The 21297-nt window shown below is 38.6% G+C and overlaps 4 protein-coding genes across 4 annotated transcripts; 2 read left to right on the forward strand and 2 right to left on the reverse strand.

Annotated features, from left to right (window-relative positions):
- The first annotated feature begins 2240 nt into the window (after positions 1-2240).
- Positions 2241-4260, forward strand: LOC113325338 (probable mediator of RNA polymerase II transcription subunit 37c). The gene is made up of 2 exons (XM_026573536.1): positions 2241-2387; positions 3472-4260. Exons 1-2 carry the CDS (start codon positions 2241-2243, stop codon positions 4258-4260), a joined length of 936 nt encoding a protein of 311 aa, XP_026429321.1.
- Positions 4261-5090: 830 nt separating this feature from the next.
- LOC113325339 lies at positions 5091-5792 on the forward strand. Its single transcript, XM_026573537.1, has one exon. The coding sequence runs from the start codon at positions 5091-5093 to the stop codon at positions 5790-5792; it is 702 nt and encodes a 233-aa protein (XP_026429322.1).
- Positions 5793-7260: 1468 nt separating this feature from the next.
- Positions 7261-7650, reverse strand: LOC113325340. Its single transcript, XM_026573538.1, has one exon. The coding sequence runs from the start codon at positions 7648-7650 to the stop codon at positions 7261-7263; it is 390 nt and encodes a 129-aa protein (XP_026429323.1).
- Positions 7651-8712: 1062 nt separating this feature from the next.
- LOC113325341 lies at positions 8713-9948 on the reverse strand. Its single transcript, XM_026573539.1, has 2 exons — positions 9349-9948; positions 8713-9237 (listed from the first exon to the last, which is right to left on the reverse strand). The coding sequence occupies exons 1-2, from the start codon at positions 9946-9948 to the stop codon at positions 8713-8715; spliced, it is 1125 nt and encodes a 374-aa protein (XP_026429324.1).
- Between the last annotated feature and the right edge of the window lie 11349 nt (positions 9949-21297).

Consider the following 21297-nt stretch of genomic DNA (forward strand, 5'->3'; position numbering starts at 1 on the left):
GGTTCTCCACAGAAAGGAAGCACGATCCAAGAGAGAACCAAGTATCCCATCACGAGGGACAGTATAGAGCGAGTCCGAGGGAGCCAGGACGAAGGATGACAGCTCACCCGACTCGGACGATCAAGCGACCACGAGTTTATTCTGTCTATAAATACCAGTCCATGTACCAGGAGATGGACAACTTATGTAATCTTAGATGGTTTTTCGACAGAGAATTCCTGAGAGAGATTTAGATAGAGAGAAAGTGAGAAATCTAAAAGAGATCTGTAACACTTTCAAGGGTAAGACCTTATAATCAACAAGAAAACATCTTCTTCTCCGTGGACGTAGGTCTTCATGGCCTAACCACGTTATATGCTTGTGTCAATCTTTACATTTCATGCTATTTACATCTTGTTCATGATGAATCTTGTATGTTTAAGTAGTTTTTAGTCTTTAATCTTACTTGGGTGTAGTAGTCAGAAAATATGCAGCTACATTTTGGTGCTAGAAACAGGGAGGTATGAAGATCTAATCTACCTCCCTAAAAACAACTCTATATATAGTTTTCATAATCTCTGTAAGAGAAGTGTTTTCACACTACAAAGTAGATTTCTGTTGAGATGAATGAGTAGAACTCCGACTCAAAAATGATCTTCACGATCTAAGAAGTCTAGAAGAACCTCAATATCAACAGATCTGCGTTTTTTCACTATTTTTCTTTAAGATTTCTTGTTATTTTCAAGATTTTTAGAGTCTTCCTCAAGTAGCTCAGGAGAGTTGTACATCGGAGCAAATATGAAGTTTTGAACACTTCGGTACTCAAACGATCTCCTCCATGAAAGAGCTGGGAAGATATGCTAGTCAGTAAGCTACATAAGGAAGAAATCACCTTATGAGAGTTAAAAAAGACGAACTTTCCATGATGTTCTTCATCAAACTAACCATAATCTTGGAATCTCCTTCTTAAAAATTTAAATTTAAGAAAAGGGGAGGAATTAATGAGTATATAATCAGTCATCAAACTCAAAATTTTGTTTGAAATCATAAGTTAAAAGATGATGAGATATATTTCCTAGAATGGAAAAACGTACTCAATCGTCATAATTTGATTGTTTCCCTATAGGGGTATGGCGTGTTGAAGGAGATATTTCCTCGAAAAGAGGGGACTGGAAAAATACCTTTTCTCCATCATCAACACCTCATGCAAACAGGGATGTTTTGACATTTTCACATGTCCCCGAAATCTACTGCAAAGTCTTCCTGTACTAAACTATCTAGTCTGAACTATGACTTAGTAATTGCATGTGACCTGTAAATATAGGGTCCCACTTTTCTAAAAGAAAAGACAAATTAAGTATTATTGCATATATTGCAGGGAAGGCAATGGTAACGCGACGATCTACTCGTGCGAGCCAAGGATAAAATGGTGGAGCCCAAACAGAAGGACTCGACGATATGGAGCCAGGCGAGCCTCTGATCCCAGGCGAGGGAAAACCCGATGACCAATATCGGGAAGGAATAACTTATAATTCTAGCTCCTAAGACGAGGGAAACCCCTTCTAGAAGCGTGACGATATTCGTCTTACTCAGCCAGTAGGGTTGAGCTGCTTGCCGAGACAAGCAGCAAATGGTGAGGTCAAGAAGGACAACCCTTCAGACCTCGCCGATGCTAATGCTGCAATTGCAGCCATCTTGAGAACCCAAGAGGAACAGGATAAGAGAACGATGAACTTAGAAAGGCGCAATAGAAAACTAGAACGGAGAAACCGGAGGCTAAAACGCAAAGTAACAAAGAAGGGACCACTCACCACCATTGAAGAAGTCCCATAGGAGGAAAACCCTTTCGAGCATCTGCAAGACGACGAATGAATTAACATCCCTGACACCTCGAACGAGGAAACATCGGATCGATTTCCTAAGGGAAGTAGAGGTGTGCCTGACCACGAGGGTAGCCTATCCGAAGGGTCATCAGATGTTGATCCCAAACACAAACGAAACAAGAATCGAATCGACAAAGTAAATATTGACTATGAGACCGAAAATCTCGCAGCCGCAAACCCAAAGCGAGGGGAGAACTCGAGGTCAACTCGCTCTAAGATTGTGTCATACGTTAAACAATCGGACGATGACTCAGGGCGATCAAGGCATCGCCCCCATGAACCATCTTTCTCGCCCGAGAGAGCTCTGGGAGGGAGAAAGAAGGCTGAAACCAGGCGAGATGAGGACGAACTCCAAGCCCGAGTCAACTGATCGAGGCAATGTATAAAGAAGCTATAGGGAAGCAGGAGAACAAGAAGTTGGCAGTGGTCATGCAAGAAGCAGGACAATCTTCCTTATCCGAAAATCTATTAAGATTGCCATTCCCAAGGAAGTGCTCCCTACCAGTGTTCACACCCCCGTTCACAGTAACAGGAGATGCAATTAAGCACCTTAGGACTTATCGTATGACACTGACCCAATGAGACCACTACGATGTGGTGTTGTGTAAATATTTCCCGGCTAGTCTAAGAGATGAAGCCCTATTATGCTACAATAATCTACCCAAATCCTCAGTCAAGTCGTTTGCTCATCTATCTGAGTTGGTTTTAGAAACATATATTCATAACAGTCGAATCCGACCAGAAGTTGACGTGCTGTTACAAATATCTAGCGGAACGAACGAGTCGCTTTGTTCCCTGGTGAACGATTGTAGCTGCATATTTTCTGACTACTACACCCAAGTAAGATTAAAGACTAAAAACTACTTAAACATACAAGATTCATCATGAACAAGATGTAAATAGCATGAAATGTAAAGATTAACACAAGCATATAACGTGGTTCGGCCATGAAGACCTACGTCCACGGAGAAGAAGATGTTTTCTTATTTATTATAAGGTCTTACCCTTGAAAGTGTTACAGATCTCTTCTAGATTTCTCACTTTCTCTCTATCTAAATCTCTCTCGGAAATTCTCTGTAGAAAGACCATCTAGGATTACATCAGTTTTCCATCTCATGGTACATGGACTGGTATTTATAGACAGAATAAACTTGTGGTCGCTTGATCGTCTGAGCTGGGTGAGCTGTCTTCCATCGTCCTGGATCCTTCGGACTCGTTCTACACCGTCCCTCGCGATGGCATACTTGGTTCTCCCTCCAAGTTGTCTCGCTCTCCCTTGGGTTGTGCTGCCTTTTTGTGGAAAACCTCGTGTTCTATTGCCTCTGGGTCGTAGTATAGATCGTCGGAGTCTTCTGTCACGATGCCCAACTACCCAAGTCTTGTTCTTATCCTTCATTAAATGCGGTCTTGCTTTTTACACTAGTGGAAAAGAGGCTATTTAAGACATAATGAAACGACACAGGATAGAAGTTGCGAAACTGCTAGATATCAAGCGTGTCGTTGACTAAAGTCAAGTTGTGGTTGTGCTTGGACTTCTGTTGACTTCTGCCGCGACACTTCAGTGTTTGTCTCTGACTAAAGTCAAGTTGTTGTAGTAGTTGGACTATAGTTGACTTCTACATTGTTGCTGTTGGACGTTGCTCCTCTCTCCCTTGGACTTGAGACAGCTGGAGGGGTTATGACTACTTTGATTCCAAGAAACACCACTATTCCCACCAAGAAGGAGCAAGTTTTCTCTACCTATTCGGACAACCAACCTGGAGTGCTGATTCAGGTGTTTGAAGGGGAGAGGGCAAGAACCAGGGATAACAACTTGCTTGGTAAATTTGGGCTTTCTGGAATTCCACCTGCGCCTCGTGGTGTCCCTCAGATCACTGTTTGCTTCGACATCGACGCAAATGGTATTCTTAATGTATCTGCTGAGGACAAAACTACAGGGAAGAAGAACAAAATCACAATTACAAACGATAAAGGAAGGTTGTCCATGGAGGAGATTGAGAAGATGGTGCAAGAGGCAGAAATGTACAAGACAGAGGATGAAGAGCACAAGAAGAAAATTGAATCGAAGAATGGTTTGGAGAATTATGCTTACAATATGAGGAACGCCATCAAGGACGAGAAGATTGCTGGGAAGTTGGATCCAGCTGACAAGAAGAAGATTGAGGATGCCATTGAAGCTGCCATCCAGTGGCTCGACACCAACCAGCTTGCAGAGGCGGAGGAATTTGACGATAAGATGAAAGAGTTGGAGAGTCTCTGCAACCCAATCATTGCTAAGATGTATCAAGTTGGTGGTGCTGGACCTGACATGGGTGGTTTTGGCGGCATGGATGAGGATGGTCCTTCTATGGGTGGTGCTGGTAGTGGTGCTGGACCCAAAATCGAGGAAGTCGATTAAGCAAACCAAATTGGAGGAAAAGCCAGGGCTGGAAGTTGATGGGATCTATTTTGTTTAAATTTACTTTAGATATTTTTTCTTTAACGCAATGATGGTACAGTTAGCTGCTGGTTTTAAATAGCTCAGTTTTAGTCTGTTAAAATGTCATTTTTCATATCCTTATGCCTCTCTGTGAATCTCTCTATAACTACTTGCTCATATCTCTGACCTTATACAAATCTTGTGAGCATTCCTTGTGCTTTAATATGGCAATACACAAGGTTGAAAATTTGGTGTCTCCTCCAATTTGGGGTATATTGCAAGTTGGCAGGAGAAAACTTGGACAGTGAAATCAGAGGGGGAAATTGATTGGCAGGAAAACCTAAGCATTTTGTCAGAGTGCTAAAATACAAATAGAACAGGTGAGATTTGGAGTATAGATCTCAATATAACATGTGCTTTAGATAATTGAATGGACAAATAGCAGCAGCAGCCCCTGTTATAGTAAATTTGCTTCTTTTGTCCATCAAAACAAAAAAATAATTGCAGCAGAACAACCCAAAAAAAATGACAGAAAACATTCCACCACTTTAGGCTGCTGGTATTCATTCAATTCAATGTTTTGGTACTGTTCAGTTTAATGCTATATTCCCATTATCTTTATAAGCCCAACACTTTTGTGTATTATGACTTGAAATCTGGCAAAACTCGCCCATTTCATTTGACCAACTAAACCGCGTCCTTAGACTAGATTACTACTATATAAACCTCATACCTCCTCACTTGTTCTACATTCCACATTTCATTCTAGTGATTCCAGTACTAGTTATATCAATCAAATTCAATCACCCATGGCTTTTTATTATCCGGTTTTCGCGTTTCTTTTGCTCGGTTTTTTCATTCTCTCTGTATCTAATGCCCAACAACCTTCATCTTCTTCTCGGCCTAGCGGGCTGGTTTTCACTGTCAGCAGAGATCCATCTACACTGCAATATCTGACAAAAATCAGCCTAGGAAAAGTCCCTGTAAACATAGTTGTTGATCTCGGGCGTAAATCTTCCTGGATTTATTCTAGCCGAGGTTGTGCAGCTGCATCGATTTCAGGCGTGGTGACTGCTCAATCAAACAATTTGAAGAATGGGGAGTGGGTGTCAGGTCCAAACGTTACGGCTCGTGGGATTTCATTCGGTTGTGAAGCATCTGCTGCTGCCTTAGGTGGACTTGCCAAAGGTGCTATAGGAATTGTTGGTCTTGGAAGATCAGGACTTTCCTTAACTTCACAATTTGCATCTGCATTTCGGTTCTCTCGGAAATTCGCCATGGAGCTATCTTCGACTAACGAAAGTACTTTGTACTTTGGTGCCGGTCCTTACACTAACCAGCAGTTCAGGCAGCCATTAGCCTACACACCACTCCTCACCAACTCGTATTTTCCTACAGACTATTTCGTTGATGTAAAGTACATCGAAATAAGAAATGAAAATGTCACAACAAAGGATTGTTGTCCATTAACAAGAAAAATGGAATGGGGTGAACCAAATTCAGCACTTTAATTCCTTACACTACTATGGAGACATCAATATACAAGGTCTTCACAAGTCTCTATATTAAGAGAGCTAAAGCCATGGGTATTTCCGTGGTTTCTCCTGTTGCGCCTTTCAGTGCTTGTTTTAATGCATCGACGATAGAAAACAGACCAGATGGTCTTGTTGTGCCAACAATCGTTCTTGGATTGCGCAATGATGCATTTTGGCAGATGACCGGGCCAGCTAATTCTCTGAAGCTTGTTAAGGATACTGTGTACTGTTCGGCATTTGTAGACGGAGGTTCAAAGGCGAAGACTTCAATTGTTATTGGAGGTCATCAGATGCAATTCAACATTATGGAGTTTGATATTCCAAGATCAAGATTGGGGTTCAGTCCACCGGTCCAAGTTTGATCAAGCTGCAGAAAAGTTGCCAACTTTTCATTCCGTTAATAAATGCTGTGTGATGGCAGTTCTCTAAACTGTCTATTCTGTTGCTTTGTGTTGCTGGGTCTATTGTCATTGTCGACACAGCTCACCTTTTTTTCATCCCATCCGATCGCCTTAATACCAAGAAGAGTTTCTCTGCCTCCTGCATTACCAGAGAAATTATGAGTTATTTTGCTTAATACTAAAAGCTGCAAACATGACACACAGATGAACATTTCTTCGAAAATGCTTTAGATGCGCAAAACAGCAATTCCATGTCATTCAGCACAAGTTTTAAGAATTTTTATCTCTCTAACTTAACTTGAGACAGACAGCCAGTAAGGATCTCCAGAGTGACACGAAATTGTCACCATATCGTTGTAAATCCACATTACTTTTTCATTACATTCTGCATTGCAAAGCAGTGCAACAACATTCTGATTCAAGCCCATGTCTCTCATTCCATTATGAAACTCAAGTGCACAACTAACTTGAATACAATCGACTAATACATTCAGTGTGGCCAGTCAGGGAATTTCTTGATTCAACAATAAATATTCATACCTAAACTACATCTTAAAATGTCTATAGTATTCTGCAGTAAAAAGATAGTTTTACTAAGGAGGCCTCTATCGTATTCTGCAGTAAAAAGAGGAGATGAGAAAATTCTGATTCTATGGTTGCGGACTTTCAGTAGATGAAGAAAGCGCTGTTAAATTCTGGGTTCATGCTGCTTCACATGATAACTAAACAGTATACAGAGTGCATAATGATTGTAAACACAGAGAGTTATATATTGCATCTACAAACATTACTCCTACTGTTGTTGTAGAACTTCAAGAAATTGGATGGTTCAAACACAAAATTAGTGGCATAAAAAATAACTAAAAATCAATATAAGAAGACGTATTTCTGTAGGCAGGATAACAAAGAAAAAATCAATATAAGAAAAAATCACTACCATTACATGATGTATTTTAGGGCCTAGCATATGGAATAAAACATAAATGAAACATACTTCACTAAAGAACCACATAAATACATACTAATAACGAAGTATAGCATACTCACATGTTTAGCATCTTAGTCGTCATCAAGACATAAGTGATATCTCTCTTTCTCTTTCTTTCCACAAGAGTATTAGAGTTTAGAGAAACTAAGCTTTCAAAATATTTGGCTGCTCCTCCATTGTCGATGTAATCAATTTCTGTTTTTCTAGAAGTTCCACACTCTGAGTTATATGAGATTACGTCACTTGTGTCCCTGAACAGTATCTCACCATTCTTGAGAGACCCAATAAGCTCCACATGACAACCGTAATCACACATTATGCTCTTATACTTGATTGTATAAAGTTTAGTCCAAAATTGCGAAACTCCATAATCTGACATTATCCATACTTCAAAAGTCTCCTTAATATGAGCAAGTACACAAAGGCACTCTTCCAAAACACCCATGTTCATTTAATGTTGATCCGTTGGTAGTGTCATTGGTAGTTGCAGTTCTTCAAATCTTTCTTTGCACAAATCGGTTGTGACTATCCCGTGGAGGACGTTTTACCAATAGTATCCCTGAACCAATGAAGAGCTCCATTGAAAGGCACCCCATGCATTTCACAATAAGGAAACACATACTGGATGGATATAAAGCTTTTCCATGAATTTGATTTTAAAGAATAGATTACGACTGAAGTACTCCCTTTCATTTCATCAAACTTTACAAATTTGTAATCGTCAGTCTTAGAATCATAACCAAAACCATAGTATCCACCTTGGCACATATTATCTCCGTCCCACTAATAAGTGACCTAGTGTATAACTAATTAGTGGGACGGAGGTAGTATGATATTCTTCTGGTGATTGGAGTAATTCTTTGTATTCCCTTGTGGCTGAATTCCACAGAAAATACAATTCCAGCCGTATACTATTCCATCACATGAACCCAACAATTTAGTATTTCTGTAAGGGGGATCCAATCTAACAATAACAGCATCGTCGGCGTCATTTGGCGATGATAATGAATCAAATCTTAAATACATTTTAGTACTCTGAATCAATAGACTGTGATTATTGTTTCTTTGTGTGGTAAGATTAAGATGGGATTTAACAAAATTAGGATTAGAAATTATTTGAAACCAAGATTTACAAACACACTTACAGACGAATGTTGATTTCACCGGTGCCCTCAATTGAATGTCAAAGTACAACTCTACAGGAAGGCTTGACATTTTGGTGTGGTGTTATCTCCTCCTTTCAGCTGCGAATTTCTGGTAGTGCAAGAGAAGTAAACTAGGGTTTTCTGTTGTTTTTCTGAAATTGGGGTTTTTGTTGTTGATTCCGAGAAAAATGACTTGAATTAACAGGAATAGAGGGTTAAGTGGTTCGCATTGATGGCACGATTAACGAGCCGGATTTTTTTTTTGAGCAAGGGGCTCACAGGAGCCCAATTTATTAAACTACCTCAAATATTAAGGTTTGAAAGGATACATGAAGGTGGAGAATTAGCATTCCACCAGTTATTTACATGATTGTGCATTGCAAATTGGCATAAAGAGTGAGCCAAATTATTAGCGCTTTTGGAACATAAACAAATTTTACATCGACAAAAGAGTTACCAGCATCTCTAATTTGGTGAATCACAGAGTTTATGCACCATGGAATGTTTCTAGAATCACCTAAAACAGTATCAGTAACATTAGTTGCGTCGCCTTCAATTATGATCCTGTAAAAACTAAATCTTTGTCCCAACTTCATACCCAATTTACATGCGATAGATTCAGCCAATAAAGAAGAAGTAGCATCAAAAGTGATTGTGCCACACCCCAAAAACATACCATTATGATCCCTAGCAACAGCCCCGGCTGCTCCATTGTTTGGGATAAAGGCTGCATCTATATTGATTTTGATGTAGTTATTCTCTGGAGGTTCCCAAATACCAGTCCTATGAGACAGACCAGTGTTTACACGACTTGTTTCACCTTCAGATATGCACAGATTAAAATTTTGTCGTGCTTTTCGAATAATCATAGTCTCACAGAAAGTGGCCTCCAAAAAAATAATATCAATCCTCATTATCCAGAGCAAGCACATTTTCATAATAAAACTATGATTGAGATTTTCATCCATCCAAGTAATTATGAGTTGGTTAACACTTACCTCCAAGACATCTGCGGACGAATTCAGAGTAGTATCATTCAAAACCATTCTTGACCTTGGGCATAAGAATAATAAGTGAAGAGTAGATTCTTTCTGTTGATGACAGAAACGACAAGTAGTATCAATATTTGGGATGAATCTGCTGATATTAACCTTAACTGCAATTCCATTGTGAATAATCTTCCATATGAAAATGTGGATCTTTGGCAAGATAATAGAAAAAGACCAAAATATTTTCCAAGGGAAAGCAGACATAGTTGATGTGGAAGGACGGTTATTCAATAACCCCATATAACATGATTTAGTGGAGAATTTCCCTGAAGCATTCCCTGTCCAAACCAATTTGTCTTCCATGTCGACCTCAGAATTTAGATAAATTGCAGTGATACATTCAACAATATCAGGAGGAAATAATTCATGTAAAAGAGGGACGTTCCATGACCTTGAATGAGGAATTATTAAGTCAAAAACATGATCAATCTCACATGGCATAGGAGAACGATTGCTAATTAAATGATCCAATTGTTGAACAAGCCATGGATCCTTTAAAATATGAACTTTCTCCCCATTAGAAATCTGCCAGAAGACTTTGTTCTCCATAAATTGCCTCACCTGAAGTAAACTATCCCAAATAGCTAAACATTTTTCTGATTTATTAACAGTCCAAAAAGAACAGTCCCTTACGTATTTTGCATCTAGCAATTGTAATGGCAACTTCACGATGAAACTTAGCTTATATAAAGACAACTCTCTTTATTGATGTTTAGAAAATCTCTCAAAACTAAACACAAGCTCTAATCTTGCTTTTATGATCAACCACAACTTTGGTGATCATATATATATAGAACTATGAATTCTTTTTCCTAGTCCTATTACCTTATTACATGTCTTTTTTCTTAGAACTAGATGACTTCTAATTCCATTAGGATTATATCAATTTTCTAATCTTGTCCTAACCAGCTTGTTAGTGACTTCTATGTTTGAAGTTTAACCAACATTCTCCCCGTTAAGCTTCAACCTTACCTGTGACATATCTTGTACTCCAATCAGTTGTCTCATTTCTTCAAACTTGATCCGAGCTAATGTCTTTGTCAATATATCTGCTTTCTGCTCAGTTCCTGGTATGTGTTCAACGTTGATGATCTCCTTCTCGATACATTCTCGTATGAAATGATACCTTTTTGAATGTGTTTCGTCTTACCATGAAACACTGGATTTTTAGTGAGTGCAATTGCAAACTTATTATCAATCTTGATGAGAACTTTTTCAGCTTCTCTTCCTTTGATTTCACCCAACAGTTCTTGAAGCCATATTGATTGTTTGGCTGCTTCTGTTGCGGCCATAAACTCAGCTTCACATGATGAGAGGGTAACAGTGTCTTGCTTCTGTGAACACCATGTAATAGGTGCTTCACCTAGATAAAATATATGACCAGTTGTACCTTTTCCATCATCTTGGTCAATATTATGACTGATGTCACTATACCCAACAATTCCTTTTGATCCTCCTCGACCATACTTCAATCCATACGTGATTGTTCCTTTTAGGTATCTTAATATTTGCTTCATGATGTCACCATGAGACTTGCATGGACTTTGCATATAACGACTAGCTACTCCTACTCAGAAATCCAAGTCTGGTATTGTGTGTAACAAGTACCTAAGACACCCAACATTTCTTCTATAACACGTTGAATCAATCTCTGCTTCTTCTTGTGCCTTTGAAACTTTATGTCCAAACTCCATTGGTATCTTAGTTGGATTACAATTTCAAGTCCTGCTTCTTTCAGAATTCTCCTTGCATAAGCTTCTTGTTTAATCTGAATCCCATCTAGTCCTTGATGGACTTCTATGCCAAGGTAATAAGTGAATTTTCCGAGGTCTGACATCTCAAACTTTGATGACATATCTCTCTTGAACTCATTGATCACCTTAAGGGAGGTGCCAGTCAAAATAGATCATCTACATAGACTGCAATCACAAGAAGCGTTCCCTTTTCTTCTCTTTTATATACTGATGTTTCTTTAGAGTACTTAACAAATCTGATTTCTCTTAAGATTTGATCTAACTTTGTATTCCAGGCTCGAGGAGCTTGTCTTAGACCATATAGAGCTTTTGATAACTTATAAACCTTATGCTCTTGTCCTTTTACTTCAAAACCTTCTTGTTGTTCAACATACACGTCTTCTCGCAATTCACCATGTAAGAATGCTGTCTTAACGTCTAAATGGTGAATTTACCATGAGTTTGATGATGCCTCTGCAATTAATAAGCGTATTGCTTCAATTCTAGCAACTGGTGCAAAAACTTCATCAAAATCTATGCCTGATTCTTGAACGTATCCCTTAGATACAAGTCTTGCCTTATATTTGTTAATAGTTCCATCAGCATTTCTTTTAACCTTGAAGATCCACTTGAGGCCAATCACTTTTACCCCACCTGGCTTATCAACTAGAAACCAAGTCTTGTTTCTGTTGATTAAAATAATTTCTTCTCTACATGCTTGTGTCCATTTAGTCGAGACCTTTGCTTTCTGAAAATTCCTTGGTTCATCATTAACAGAAAGTAGCATAACCTCACATTCTTCTGCAGCTTGAAGAACATAATCCTCCAGATACTGTGGCTTTTGAGTCTGTCTTGTTGATTTTTGCAATGGAATGGCTTGAGTTATTTCATCGATCTCCTCCTCTTCTTCTTCTTCTTCTTCTTCTTCTTCTACTTCTTTGTTATTCTCAGTGCTTTCATTATTCTCTTCTTCTTCTTGATTAACATCATTGTTTTCATTGGCATTGATGATTATGGGTCCTTCGCCTTCATCAATTACTTGACCCCATCTCATGTGAAACATTCATGGATCCCTACTTGGTCCATCATTAGTTTCTTTCCAGTCCCAGTTTGCTTTTTCATCGAATACCACATCTCGACTCACTATTACTCTTTTCGTTGTTGGATTGAATAATCTGTAAGCTTTGGATCCAGGATCAATTCCTAGATGCACAAGCGTCTGAGATCGATCATCCAGTTTCTTAAGAGTTGCAGAATCAACTTTTGTGTATGCTTTGCAACCAAACACTCTTAAATGATCTATGTTTGGTTTTCTCTTTCGCAAACTTTCATATGGAGTCATGTCTTTCAGAGATTTCGTAGGTATCCTATTTATTAGGTATGTGGAGTGTCGTACAGCTTCTCCCCATAGATAATTAGGTACCTGCATAGCTTTTAATGAACTTCTCGTCATCTCCATTAGAGTTCGGTTTCTTCTCTCCACCACTCCGTTTTGTTGTGGTGTAATAGGACCACATAAATCAGCATGAAGAAGCTCTAATGGCTTTGAGGCTCTGAATGTTGTTGCTTTTGGAAAACCTTGACGCGTTTGTTTCCCAACTAAACATGATTCACAGATCCTTGATTCATCGTTTATCTGTGGTAGTCCTCGAACCATCTTGTTCTGAGACATTGCCTTTAAAGTTTTAAAGCTTATGTGTCCTAATCTTGCATGCCACTTCCATGTCTGATCTTCCAGTCTCATATTCAGAAACAATGGCCTTCCAATCATGAGACTTATCTTGTAGAGTCTATTCTGTGAGCGTGAGACTCTAACTAAAAGTCTTCCACTTGGGTCATGAACTGTTAGATAATCTTGTCGCATTCTAACATCACATCCAACTTCTGTAGCTTGTCCTAAACTTAGAATGTTGCTTTGTAAGTTTGGGATGAAGTAGATGTTTGTGACAAGCTTCTGTTCTCCGGTCTTGCTCTGAAATAGAATTGATCCTTTCCCTTCAATTTCTACAGAAGATCCATCCCCAAACTTCACTTTCCTTTGATTTTCTCATTGAGTTCAGAAAATATGTTCTTACCAGTCATGTGATTGCTGGCTCCATTATCTAAATACCAGATTCCTTCTTCTCCATCCTTTGATTCGTAGTTCTTTGGTATTAGTTTCCCTTCGTTTAAGAATACAACTTCGTGCATGAAAAGAGCTGTATCTGCTTCCCTTGTTTCATTCTTGTTTGCTTCTTCCATCTTTTGTATTTTTCAGGGCATACAGAGGAGAAGTGTCCTGGTTTATCACATCTGTAACAAATAATGTTTGATCTATCCTTCTTTTCTTTCCCTTGGTTTTGATCATTCTGACTTGTTGTTCTATTGAGTTAAACCTTCCTCCCCTTCCTCGGCCTCTGTTTACTCTACCACCTCTTCCACGACCTCTTCCTCTTGTCGCAGAGTTTTGTTGGTAAGAGTTTGTGTACAAGAGTTTTCCTTGAGTTTCTCCATTGTTTTCTTCATCAAGGATTCTCTCTTCATATGCTTTCAATCTTCCAATTATATCTTCATAGCTAGTCTTCTTTAAATCTAAGACTTGTTCGAGAGAAGCTATGATATGAATATACTTGGATCTTGGTAAACTATTGAGAAACTTCTTTACCAGTTTATCTTCATCAATGGATTGTCCAAGTGACGCAGCTTTTGAGGCTATCTCTGATAGCTTTCCTGCAAAGCTATCAATAGTATCAGTGTCTTTCATCTTCATTCTTTCAAATTCAGACATTAAGGTTTGCAGACGGGCTTCTTTAACTCGATCAGCTCCGAGATTACGTGCCTTTATTGCATCCCAAATTTTCTTTGAATTTTTGTTCACCAACTTGTAGAACAAGACATTTGGTATTGCTTGAAAGAGTAATCCAATGGATGTTGTTTTGTCTGGGTCATGTCCAGGATCAATTGTTCCCAACTTGTAGATTTTCATCAGTACCTTCATTCTCATGGCCCATACTGTGTAGTTTGTGGCGTTGAGGATTGGAACTTGTATTGATGGTGGCGTGAACTGTTTTGCACCCACAATGGTGGTTTCGTTTCCATGGCTCAGAAACAAGCTCTGATACCAATTAATGGCAACTGCAAGATGAAACTTAGCTTATATAAAGACAACTCTCTTTATTGATGTTTAGAAAATCTCTCAAAACTAAACACAAGCTCTAATCTTGCTCTCATGATTCACAGTTATGATCACCAAAGTTGTTGTTGATCATAAGAGCAAGGTTAGAGCTTGTGTTTATTTTTGAGAGATTTTCTAAACATCAATAAAGAGAGTTGTCTTTATATAACCTAAGTTTCATCGTGCAGTTGCCATTAATTGGTATCAGAGCTTGTTTCTGAGCCATGGAAACCGAAACCACCATTGTGGGTGCAAAACAGTTCACACCACCATCAATACAAGTTCCAATCCTCAACGCCACAAACTACACAGTGTGGGCCATGAGAATGAAGGTACTGATGAAAATCTACAAGGTGTGGGATACAATTGAACCAGGAACAGATGATGCAGATAAGAACAACATCGACATTGGATTACTCTTTCAAGCAATACCAGAATGTCTTGTTCTACAAGTTGGTGAACAAAAACTTCAAAGAAAATTTGGGATGCAATAAAGGCACGTAATCTCGGAGCTGATCGAGTTAAAGAAGCCCGGGGCTTCTTTAACTCGATCAGCTCCGAGATTACGTGCCTTTATTGCATCCCAAATTTTCTTTGAAATTTTTTGTTCACCAACTTGTAGAACAAGACATTTTGGTATTGCTTGAAAGAGTAATCCAATGTCGATGTTGTTCTTATCTGCATCATCTGTTCCTGGTTCAATTGTATCCCACACCTTGTAGATTTTCATCAGTACCTTCATTCTCATGGCCCATACTGTGTAGTTTGTGGCGTTGAGGATTGGAACTTGTATTGATGGTGGCGTGAACTGTTTTGCACCCACAATGGTGGTTTCGGTTTCCATGGCTCAGAAACAAGCTCTGATGCCAATTAATGGCAACTTCAAGATGAAACTTAGCTTATATAAAGACAACTCTCTTTATTGATGTTTAGAAAATCTCTCAAAACTAAACACAAGCTCTAATCTTGCTCTCATGATTCACAGTTATGATCACCAAAGTTGTTGTTGATCATAAGAGCAAGGTTAGAGCTTGTGTTTATTTTTGAGAGATTTTCTAAACATCAATAAAGAGAGTTGTCTTTATATAACCTAAGTTTCATCGTGCAGTTGCCATTAATTGGTATCAGAGCTTGTTTCTGAGCCATGGAAACCGAAACCACCATTGTGGGTGCAAAACAGTTCACACCACCATCAATACAAGTTCCAATCCTCAACGCCACAAACTACACAGTGTGGGCCATGAGAATGAAGGTACTGATGAAAATCTACAAGGTGTGGGATACAATTGAACCAGGAACAGATGATGCAGATAAGAACAACATCGACATTGGATTACTCTTTCAAGCAATACCAGAATGTCTTGTTCTACAAGTTGGTGAACAAAAAACTTCAAAGAAAATTTGGGATGCAATAAAGGCACGTAATCTCGGAGCTGATCGAGTTAAAGAAGCCCGGGGCTTCTTTAACTCGATCAGCTCCGAGATTACGTGCCTTTATTGCATCCCAAATTTTCTTTGAAATTTTTTGTTCACCAACTTGTAGAACAAGACATTTTGGTATTGCTTGAAAGAGTAATCCAATGTCGATGTTGTTCTTATCTGCATCATCTGTTCCTGGTTCAATTGTATCCCACACCTTGTAGATTTTCATCAGTACCTTCATTCTCATGGCCCATACTGTGTAGTTTGTGGCGTTGAGGATTGGAACTTGTATTGATGGTGGCGTGAACTGTTTTGCACCCACAATGGTGGTTTCGGTTTCCATGGCTCAGAAACAAGCTCTGATGCCAATTAATGGCAACTTCAAGATGAAACTTAGCTTATATAAAGACAACTCTCTTTATTGATGTTTAGAAAATCTCTCAAAACTAAACACAAGCTCTAATCTTGCTCTCATGATTCACAGTTATGATCACCAAAGTTGTTGTTGATCATAAGAGCAAGGTTAGAGCTTGTGTTTATTTTTGAGAGATTTTCTAAACATCAATAAAGAGAGTTGTCTTTATATAACCTAAGTTTCATCGTGCAGTTGCCATTAATTGGTATCAGAGCTTGTTTCTGAGCCATGGAAACCGAAACCACCATTGTGGGTGCAAAACAGTTCACACCACCATCAATACAAGTTCCAATCCTCAACGCCACAAACTACACAGTGTGGGCCATGAGAATGAAGGTACTGATGAAAATCTACAAGGTGTGGGATACAATTGAACCAGGAACAGATGATGCAGATAAGAACAACATCGACATTGGATTACTCTTTCAAGCAATACCAGAATGTCTTGTTCTACAAGTTGGTGAACAAAAAACTTCAAAGAAAATTTGGGATGCAATAAAGGCACGTAATCTCGGAGCTGATCGAGTTAAAGAAGCCCGTCTGCAAACCTTAATGTCTGAATTTGAAAGAATGAAGATGAAAGACACTGATACTATTGATAGCTTTGCAGGAAAGCTATCAGAGATAGCCTAAAAAGCTGCGTCACTTGGACAATCCATTGATGAAGATAAACTGGTAAAGAAGTTTCTCAATAGTTTACCAAGATCCAAGTATATTCATATCATAGCTTCTCTCGAACAAGTCTTAGATTTAAAGAAGATTAGCTATGAAGATATAATTGGAAGATTGAAAGCATATGAAGAGAGAATCCTTGATGAAGAAAACAATGGAGAAACTCAAGGAAAACTCTTGTACACAAACTCTTACCAACAAAACTCTGCGACAAGAGCAAGAGGTCGTGGAAGAGGTGGTAGAGTAAACAGAGGCCGAGGAAGGGGAGGAAGGTTTAACTCACAAGATAGAACACCAAGTCAGAATGATCAAAACCAAGGGAAAGAAAAGAAGGATAAATCAAACATTATTTGTTACAGATGTGATAAACCGGGACACTTCTCATCATTATGCCCTGAAAGAATACAAAAGATGGAAGAAGCAAACAAGAATGAAACAAGGGAAGCAGATACAGCTCTTTTCATGCACGAAGTTGTATTCTTAAACGAAGGGAAACTAATACCAAAGAACTACGAATCAAAGGATGGAGAAGAAGGAATCTGGTATTTAGATAACGGATCCAGCAACCACATGACTGGTAAGAAACATTATTTCTCTGAACTCAACGAGAAAATCAAAGGAAAAGTGAAGTTTGGGGATGGATCTTCTGTAGAAATTTAAGGGAAAGGATCAATTCTATTTCAGAGCAAGACCGGAGAACAGAAGCTTGTCACAAACATCTACTTCATCCCAAACTTACAAAGCAACATTCTAAGTTTAGGACAAGCTACAGAAGTTGGATGTGATGTTAGAATGCGACAAGATTATCTAACAGTTCATGACCCAAGTGGAAGACTTTTAGTTAGAGTCTCACGCTCACAGAATAGACTCTACAAGATAAGTCTCATGATTGGAAGGCCATTGTTTCTGAATATGAGACTGGAAGATCAGACATGGAAGTGGCATGCAAGATTAGGACACATAAGCTTTAGAACTTTAAAGGCAATGTCTCAGAACAAGATGGTTCGAGGACTACCACAGATAAACGATGAATCAAGGATCTGTGAATCATGTTTAGTTGGGAAACAAACGCGTCAAGGTTTTCCAAAAGAAACAACATTCAGAGCCTCAAAGCCATTAGAGCTTCTTCATGCTTATTTATGTGGTCCTATTACACCACAACAAAACGGAGTGGTGGAGAGAAGAAACCGAACTCTAATGGAGATGACGAGAAGTTCATTAAAAGCTATGCAGGTACCTAATTATCTATGGGGAGAAGCTGTAGGACACTCCACATACCTAATAAATAGGATACCTAGGAAAGCTCTGAAAGACATGACTTCATATGAAAGTTTGCGAAAGAGAAAACCAAACATAGATCATTTAAGAGTGTTTGGTTGCAAAGCATACGCAAAAGTTGATTCTGCAACTCTTAAGAAACTGGATGATCGATCTCAGACTCTTGTGCATCTAGGAATTGAGCCTGGATCCAAAGATTACAGATTATTCAATCCAACAATGAAAAGAGTAATAGTGAGTCGAGATGTGGTATTCGATGAAAAAGCAAACTGGAACTGGAAAGAAACTAATGATGGACCAAGTAGGGATCCAGGAATGTTTCACATGAGATGGGGTCAAGTAATTGATGAAGGAGAAGGATCCATAACCATCAACACTGAAGAGAATCACTATGATAATCAAGAAGAAGAAGAGAATATTGAAAACACTGAGATTTACGAAGAAGTAGAAAAAGAAGAATAAGAAGAAGAAGAAGAGGAGATCGATGAAATAACTCAACCCATTCCACTTCTAAAATCAACAAGACAGACTCAAAATCCACAGTATCTGTAGGATTATGTTCTTCAAGCTGCAGAAGAATGTGAGATTATGCTACTTTCTGTTAATGATGAACCAAGGAATTTTCAGGAAGCAAAAGTCTCGACTAAATGGACACAAGCATGTAGAGAAGAAATTATTTCAATCAACAGAAACAAGACTTTGTTTCTAGTTGATAAGCCATATGGGATTCAGATTAAACAAGAAGCTTATGCAAGGAGAATTCTGAAAGAAGCAGGACTTGAAACTTGTAATCCAACTAAGATACCAATGGAGTTTGGACTTAAAGTTTCAAAGGCACAAGAAGAAGCAGATATTGATTCAACGTGTTATAGAAGAAATGTTGGGGTTCTTAGGTACTTGTTACACACAAGACCAGACTTGGCTTTCTCAGTGGGAGTAGCTAGTCGTTATATGCAAAGTCAACGCAAGTCTCATGGTGACATCATGAAGAAAATATTAAGATACCTAAAAGGAACAATCACGTATGGATTGAAGTATGGTCGAGGAGGATCAAAAGGAATTGTTGGGTATAGTGACAACAGTCATAATATTGACCAAGATGATGGAAAAGGTACAACTGGTCATATATTTTTTTTAGGAGAAGCACCTATCACATGGTGCTCACAGAAGCAAGACACAATAGCTCTATCGACATCATGCGAAGCTGAGTTCATGGCCGCAACAGAAGAAGCTAAACAATCAATATGGCTTCAAGAACTGTTGGGTGATATCAAAGGAAGAGAACCTGAAAAAGTTCTCATCAAGATTGATAATAAATCTGCAATAGCACTCACAAAGAATCCTGTGTTTCATGGTAAGACTAAACACATTCACAAGAGATATCATTTTATAAGGGAATGTATCGAGAAGGAGATTATCAACGTTGAACACATACCAGGAACTGAGAAGAAAGCAGATATATTGACAAAGACATTAGCTCGGATCAAGTTTGAAGAAATGAGACAACTGATTGGAGTACAAGATATGTCACAAGTAAGGTTGAAGCTTAACGGGGAGAATGTTGGTTAAACTTCAAACATAGAAGTCACTAACAAGCTGGTTAGGACAAGATTAGAAAATTGATGTAATCCTAAGGGAATTAGAAGTCATCTAGTTCTAAGAAAAGGAAAGACATGTAATAAGGTAATAGGACTAGGAAAAGGAATTCATAGTTCTATATATATATGATCACCAAAGTTGTTGTTGATCATAAGAGCAAGATTAGATCTTGTGTTTAGTTTTGAGAGATTTTCTAAACATCAATAAAGAGAGTTGTCTTTATATAAGCTAAGTTTCATCGTGCAGTTGCCATTAATTGGTATCAGAGCTTGTTTCTGAGCCATGGAAACCGAAACCACCATTGTGGGTGCAAAACAGTTCACACCACCATCAATACAAGTTCCAATCCTCAGCGCCACAAACTACACAGTATGGGCCATGAGAATGAAGGTACTGATGAAAATCTACAAAATTTGGGAAACAACTGATCCTGGTACATTGGACCCAGACAAATATAATGTTTCCATTGGATTAGTCTTTCAAGTAATACCAGAATGTCTTGTTCTACAAGTTGGTGAACAGGAAACTTCAAAGAAAATTTGGGATGCAATAAAGGCACGTAATCTCGGAGCTGATCGAGTTAAAGAATCCCGTCTGCAAACCTTAATGTCTGAATTTGAAAGAATGAAGATGAAAGACACTAATACTATTGATAGATTTGCAGGAAAGCTATCAGAGATAGCCTCAAAAGCTGCGTCACTTGGACAATCCATTGATGAAGATAAACTGGTAAAGAAGTTTCTCAATAGTTTACCAAGATCCAAGTATATTCATATCATAGCTTCTCTCGAACAAGTCTTAGATTTAAAGAAGACTATCTATGAAGATATAATTGGAAGATTGAAAGAATATGAAGAGAGAATCCTTGATGAAGAAAACGATGGAGAAACTCAAGGAAAACTCTTGTACACAAACTCTTACCAACAAAACTCTGCGACAAGAGGAAGAGGTCGTGGAAAAGGTGGTAGAGTAAACAGAGGCCGAGGAAGGGGAGGAAGGTTTAACTCACAAGATAAAACAACAAGTCAGAATGATCAAAACCAAGGGAAAGCAAAGAAGGATTAATCAAACATTATTTGTTACAGGTGTGATAAACCAGGACACTTCTCCTCTGTATGCCGTGAAATAATACAAAAGATGGAAGAAGCAAATAAGAATGAAACAAGGGAAGCAGATACAGCTCTTTTCATGCACGAAGTTGTATTCTTAAACGAAGGGAAACTAATACCAAAGAACTACGAATCAAAGGAAGGAGAAGAAGGAATCTGGTATTTAGATAACGGAGCCAACAACCACATGACTGGTAAGAAACATTATTTCTCTGAACTCAACGAGAAAATCAAAGGAAAAGTGAAGTTTGGGGATGGATCTTCTGTAGAAATTGAAGGGAAAGGATCAATTCTATTTCAGAGCAACACCGGAGAACAGAAGCTTGTCACAAACATCAACTTCATCCCAAACTTACAAAGCAACATTCTAAGTTTAGGACAAGCTACAGAAGTTGGATGTGATGTTAGAATGCGACAAGATTATCTAACAGTTCATGACCCAAGTGGAAGACTTTTAGTTAGAGTCTCACGCTTTTAGACTCTACAAGATAAGTCTCATGATTGGAAGGCCATTGT

Source organism: Papaver somniferum, chromosome 11, assembly GCF_003573695.1.
Source record: "Papaver somniferum cultivar HN1 chromosome 11, ASM357369v1, whole genome shotgun sequence".
NCBI classification, from domain to species: Eukaryota; Viridiplantae; Streptophyta; class Magnoliopsida; order Ranunculales; family Papaveraceae; genus Papaver; species Papaver somniferum.

Bases quoted from the DNA above. Each gene is read 5' to 3' on its own strand.
- LOC113325338 (XM_026573536.1), top strand. From the start codon at position 2,241: ATGTATAAAGAAGCTATAGGGAAGCAGGAGAACAAGAAGTTGGCAGTG. The intron at 2,388-3,471 runs GTAACAGGAGAT...GTTGGACTATAG, and splicing joins TGTTCACACCCCCGTTCACA to TTGACTTCTACATTGTTGCT.
- LOC113325341 (XM_026573539.1), bottom strand. From the start codon at position 9,948: ATGGAGAACAAAGTCTTCTGGCAGATTTCTAATGGGGAGAAAGTTCAT. The intron at 9,238-9,348 runs GTAAGTGTTAAC...ATTTTTTTGGAG, and splicing joins CGTCCGCAGATGTCTTGGAG to GCCACTTTCTGTGAGACTAT.
- LOC113325339 (XM_026573537.1), top strand. From the start codon at position 5,091: ATGGCTTTTTATTATCCGGTTTTCGCGTTTCTTTTGCTCGGTTTTTTC.
- LOC113325340 (XM_026573538.1), bottom strand. From the start codon at position 7,650: ATGGGTGTTTTGGAAGAGTGCCTTTGTGTACTTGCTCATATTAAGGAG.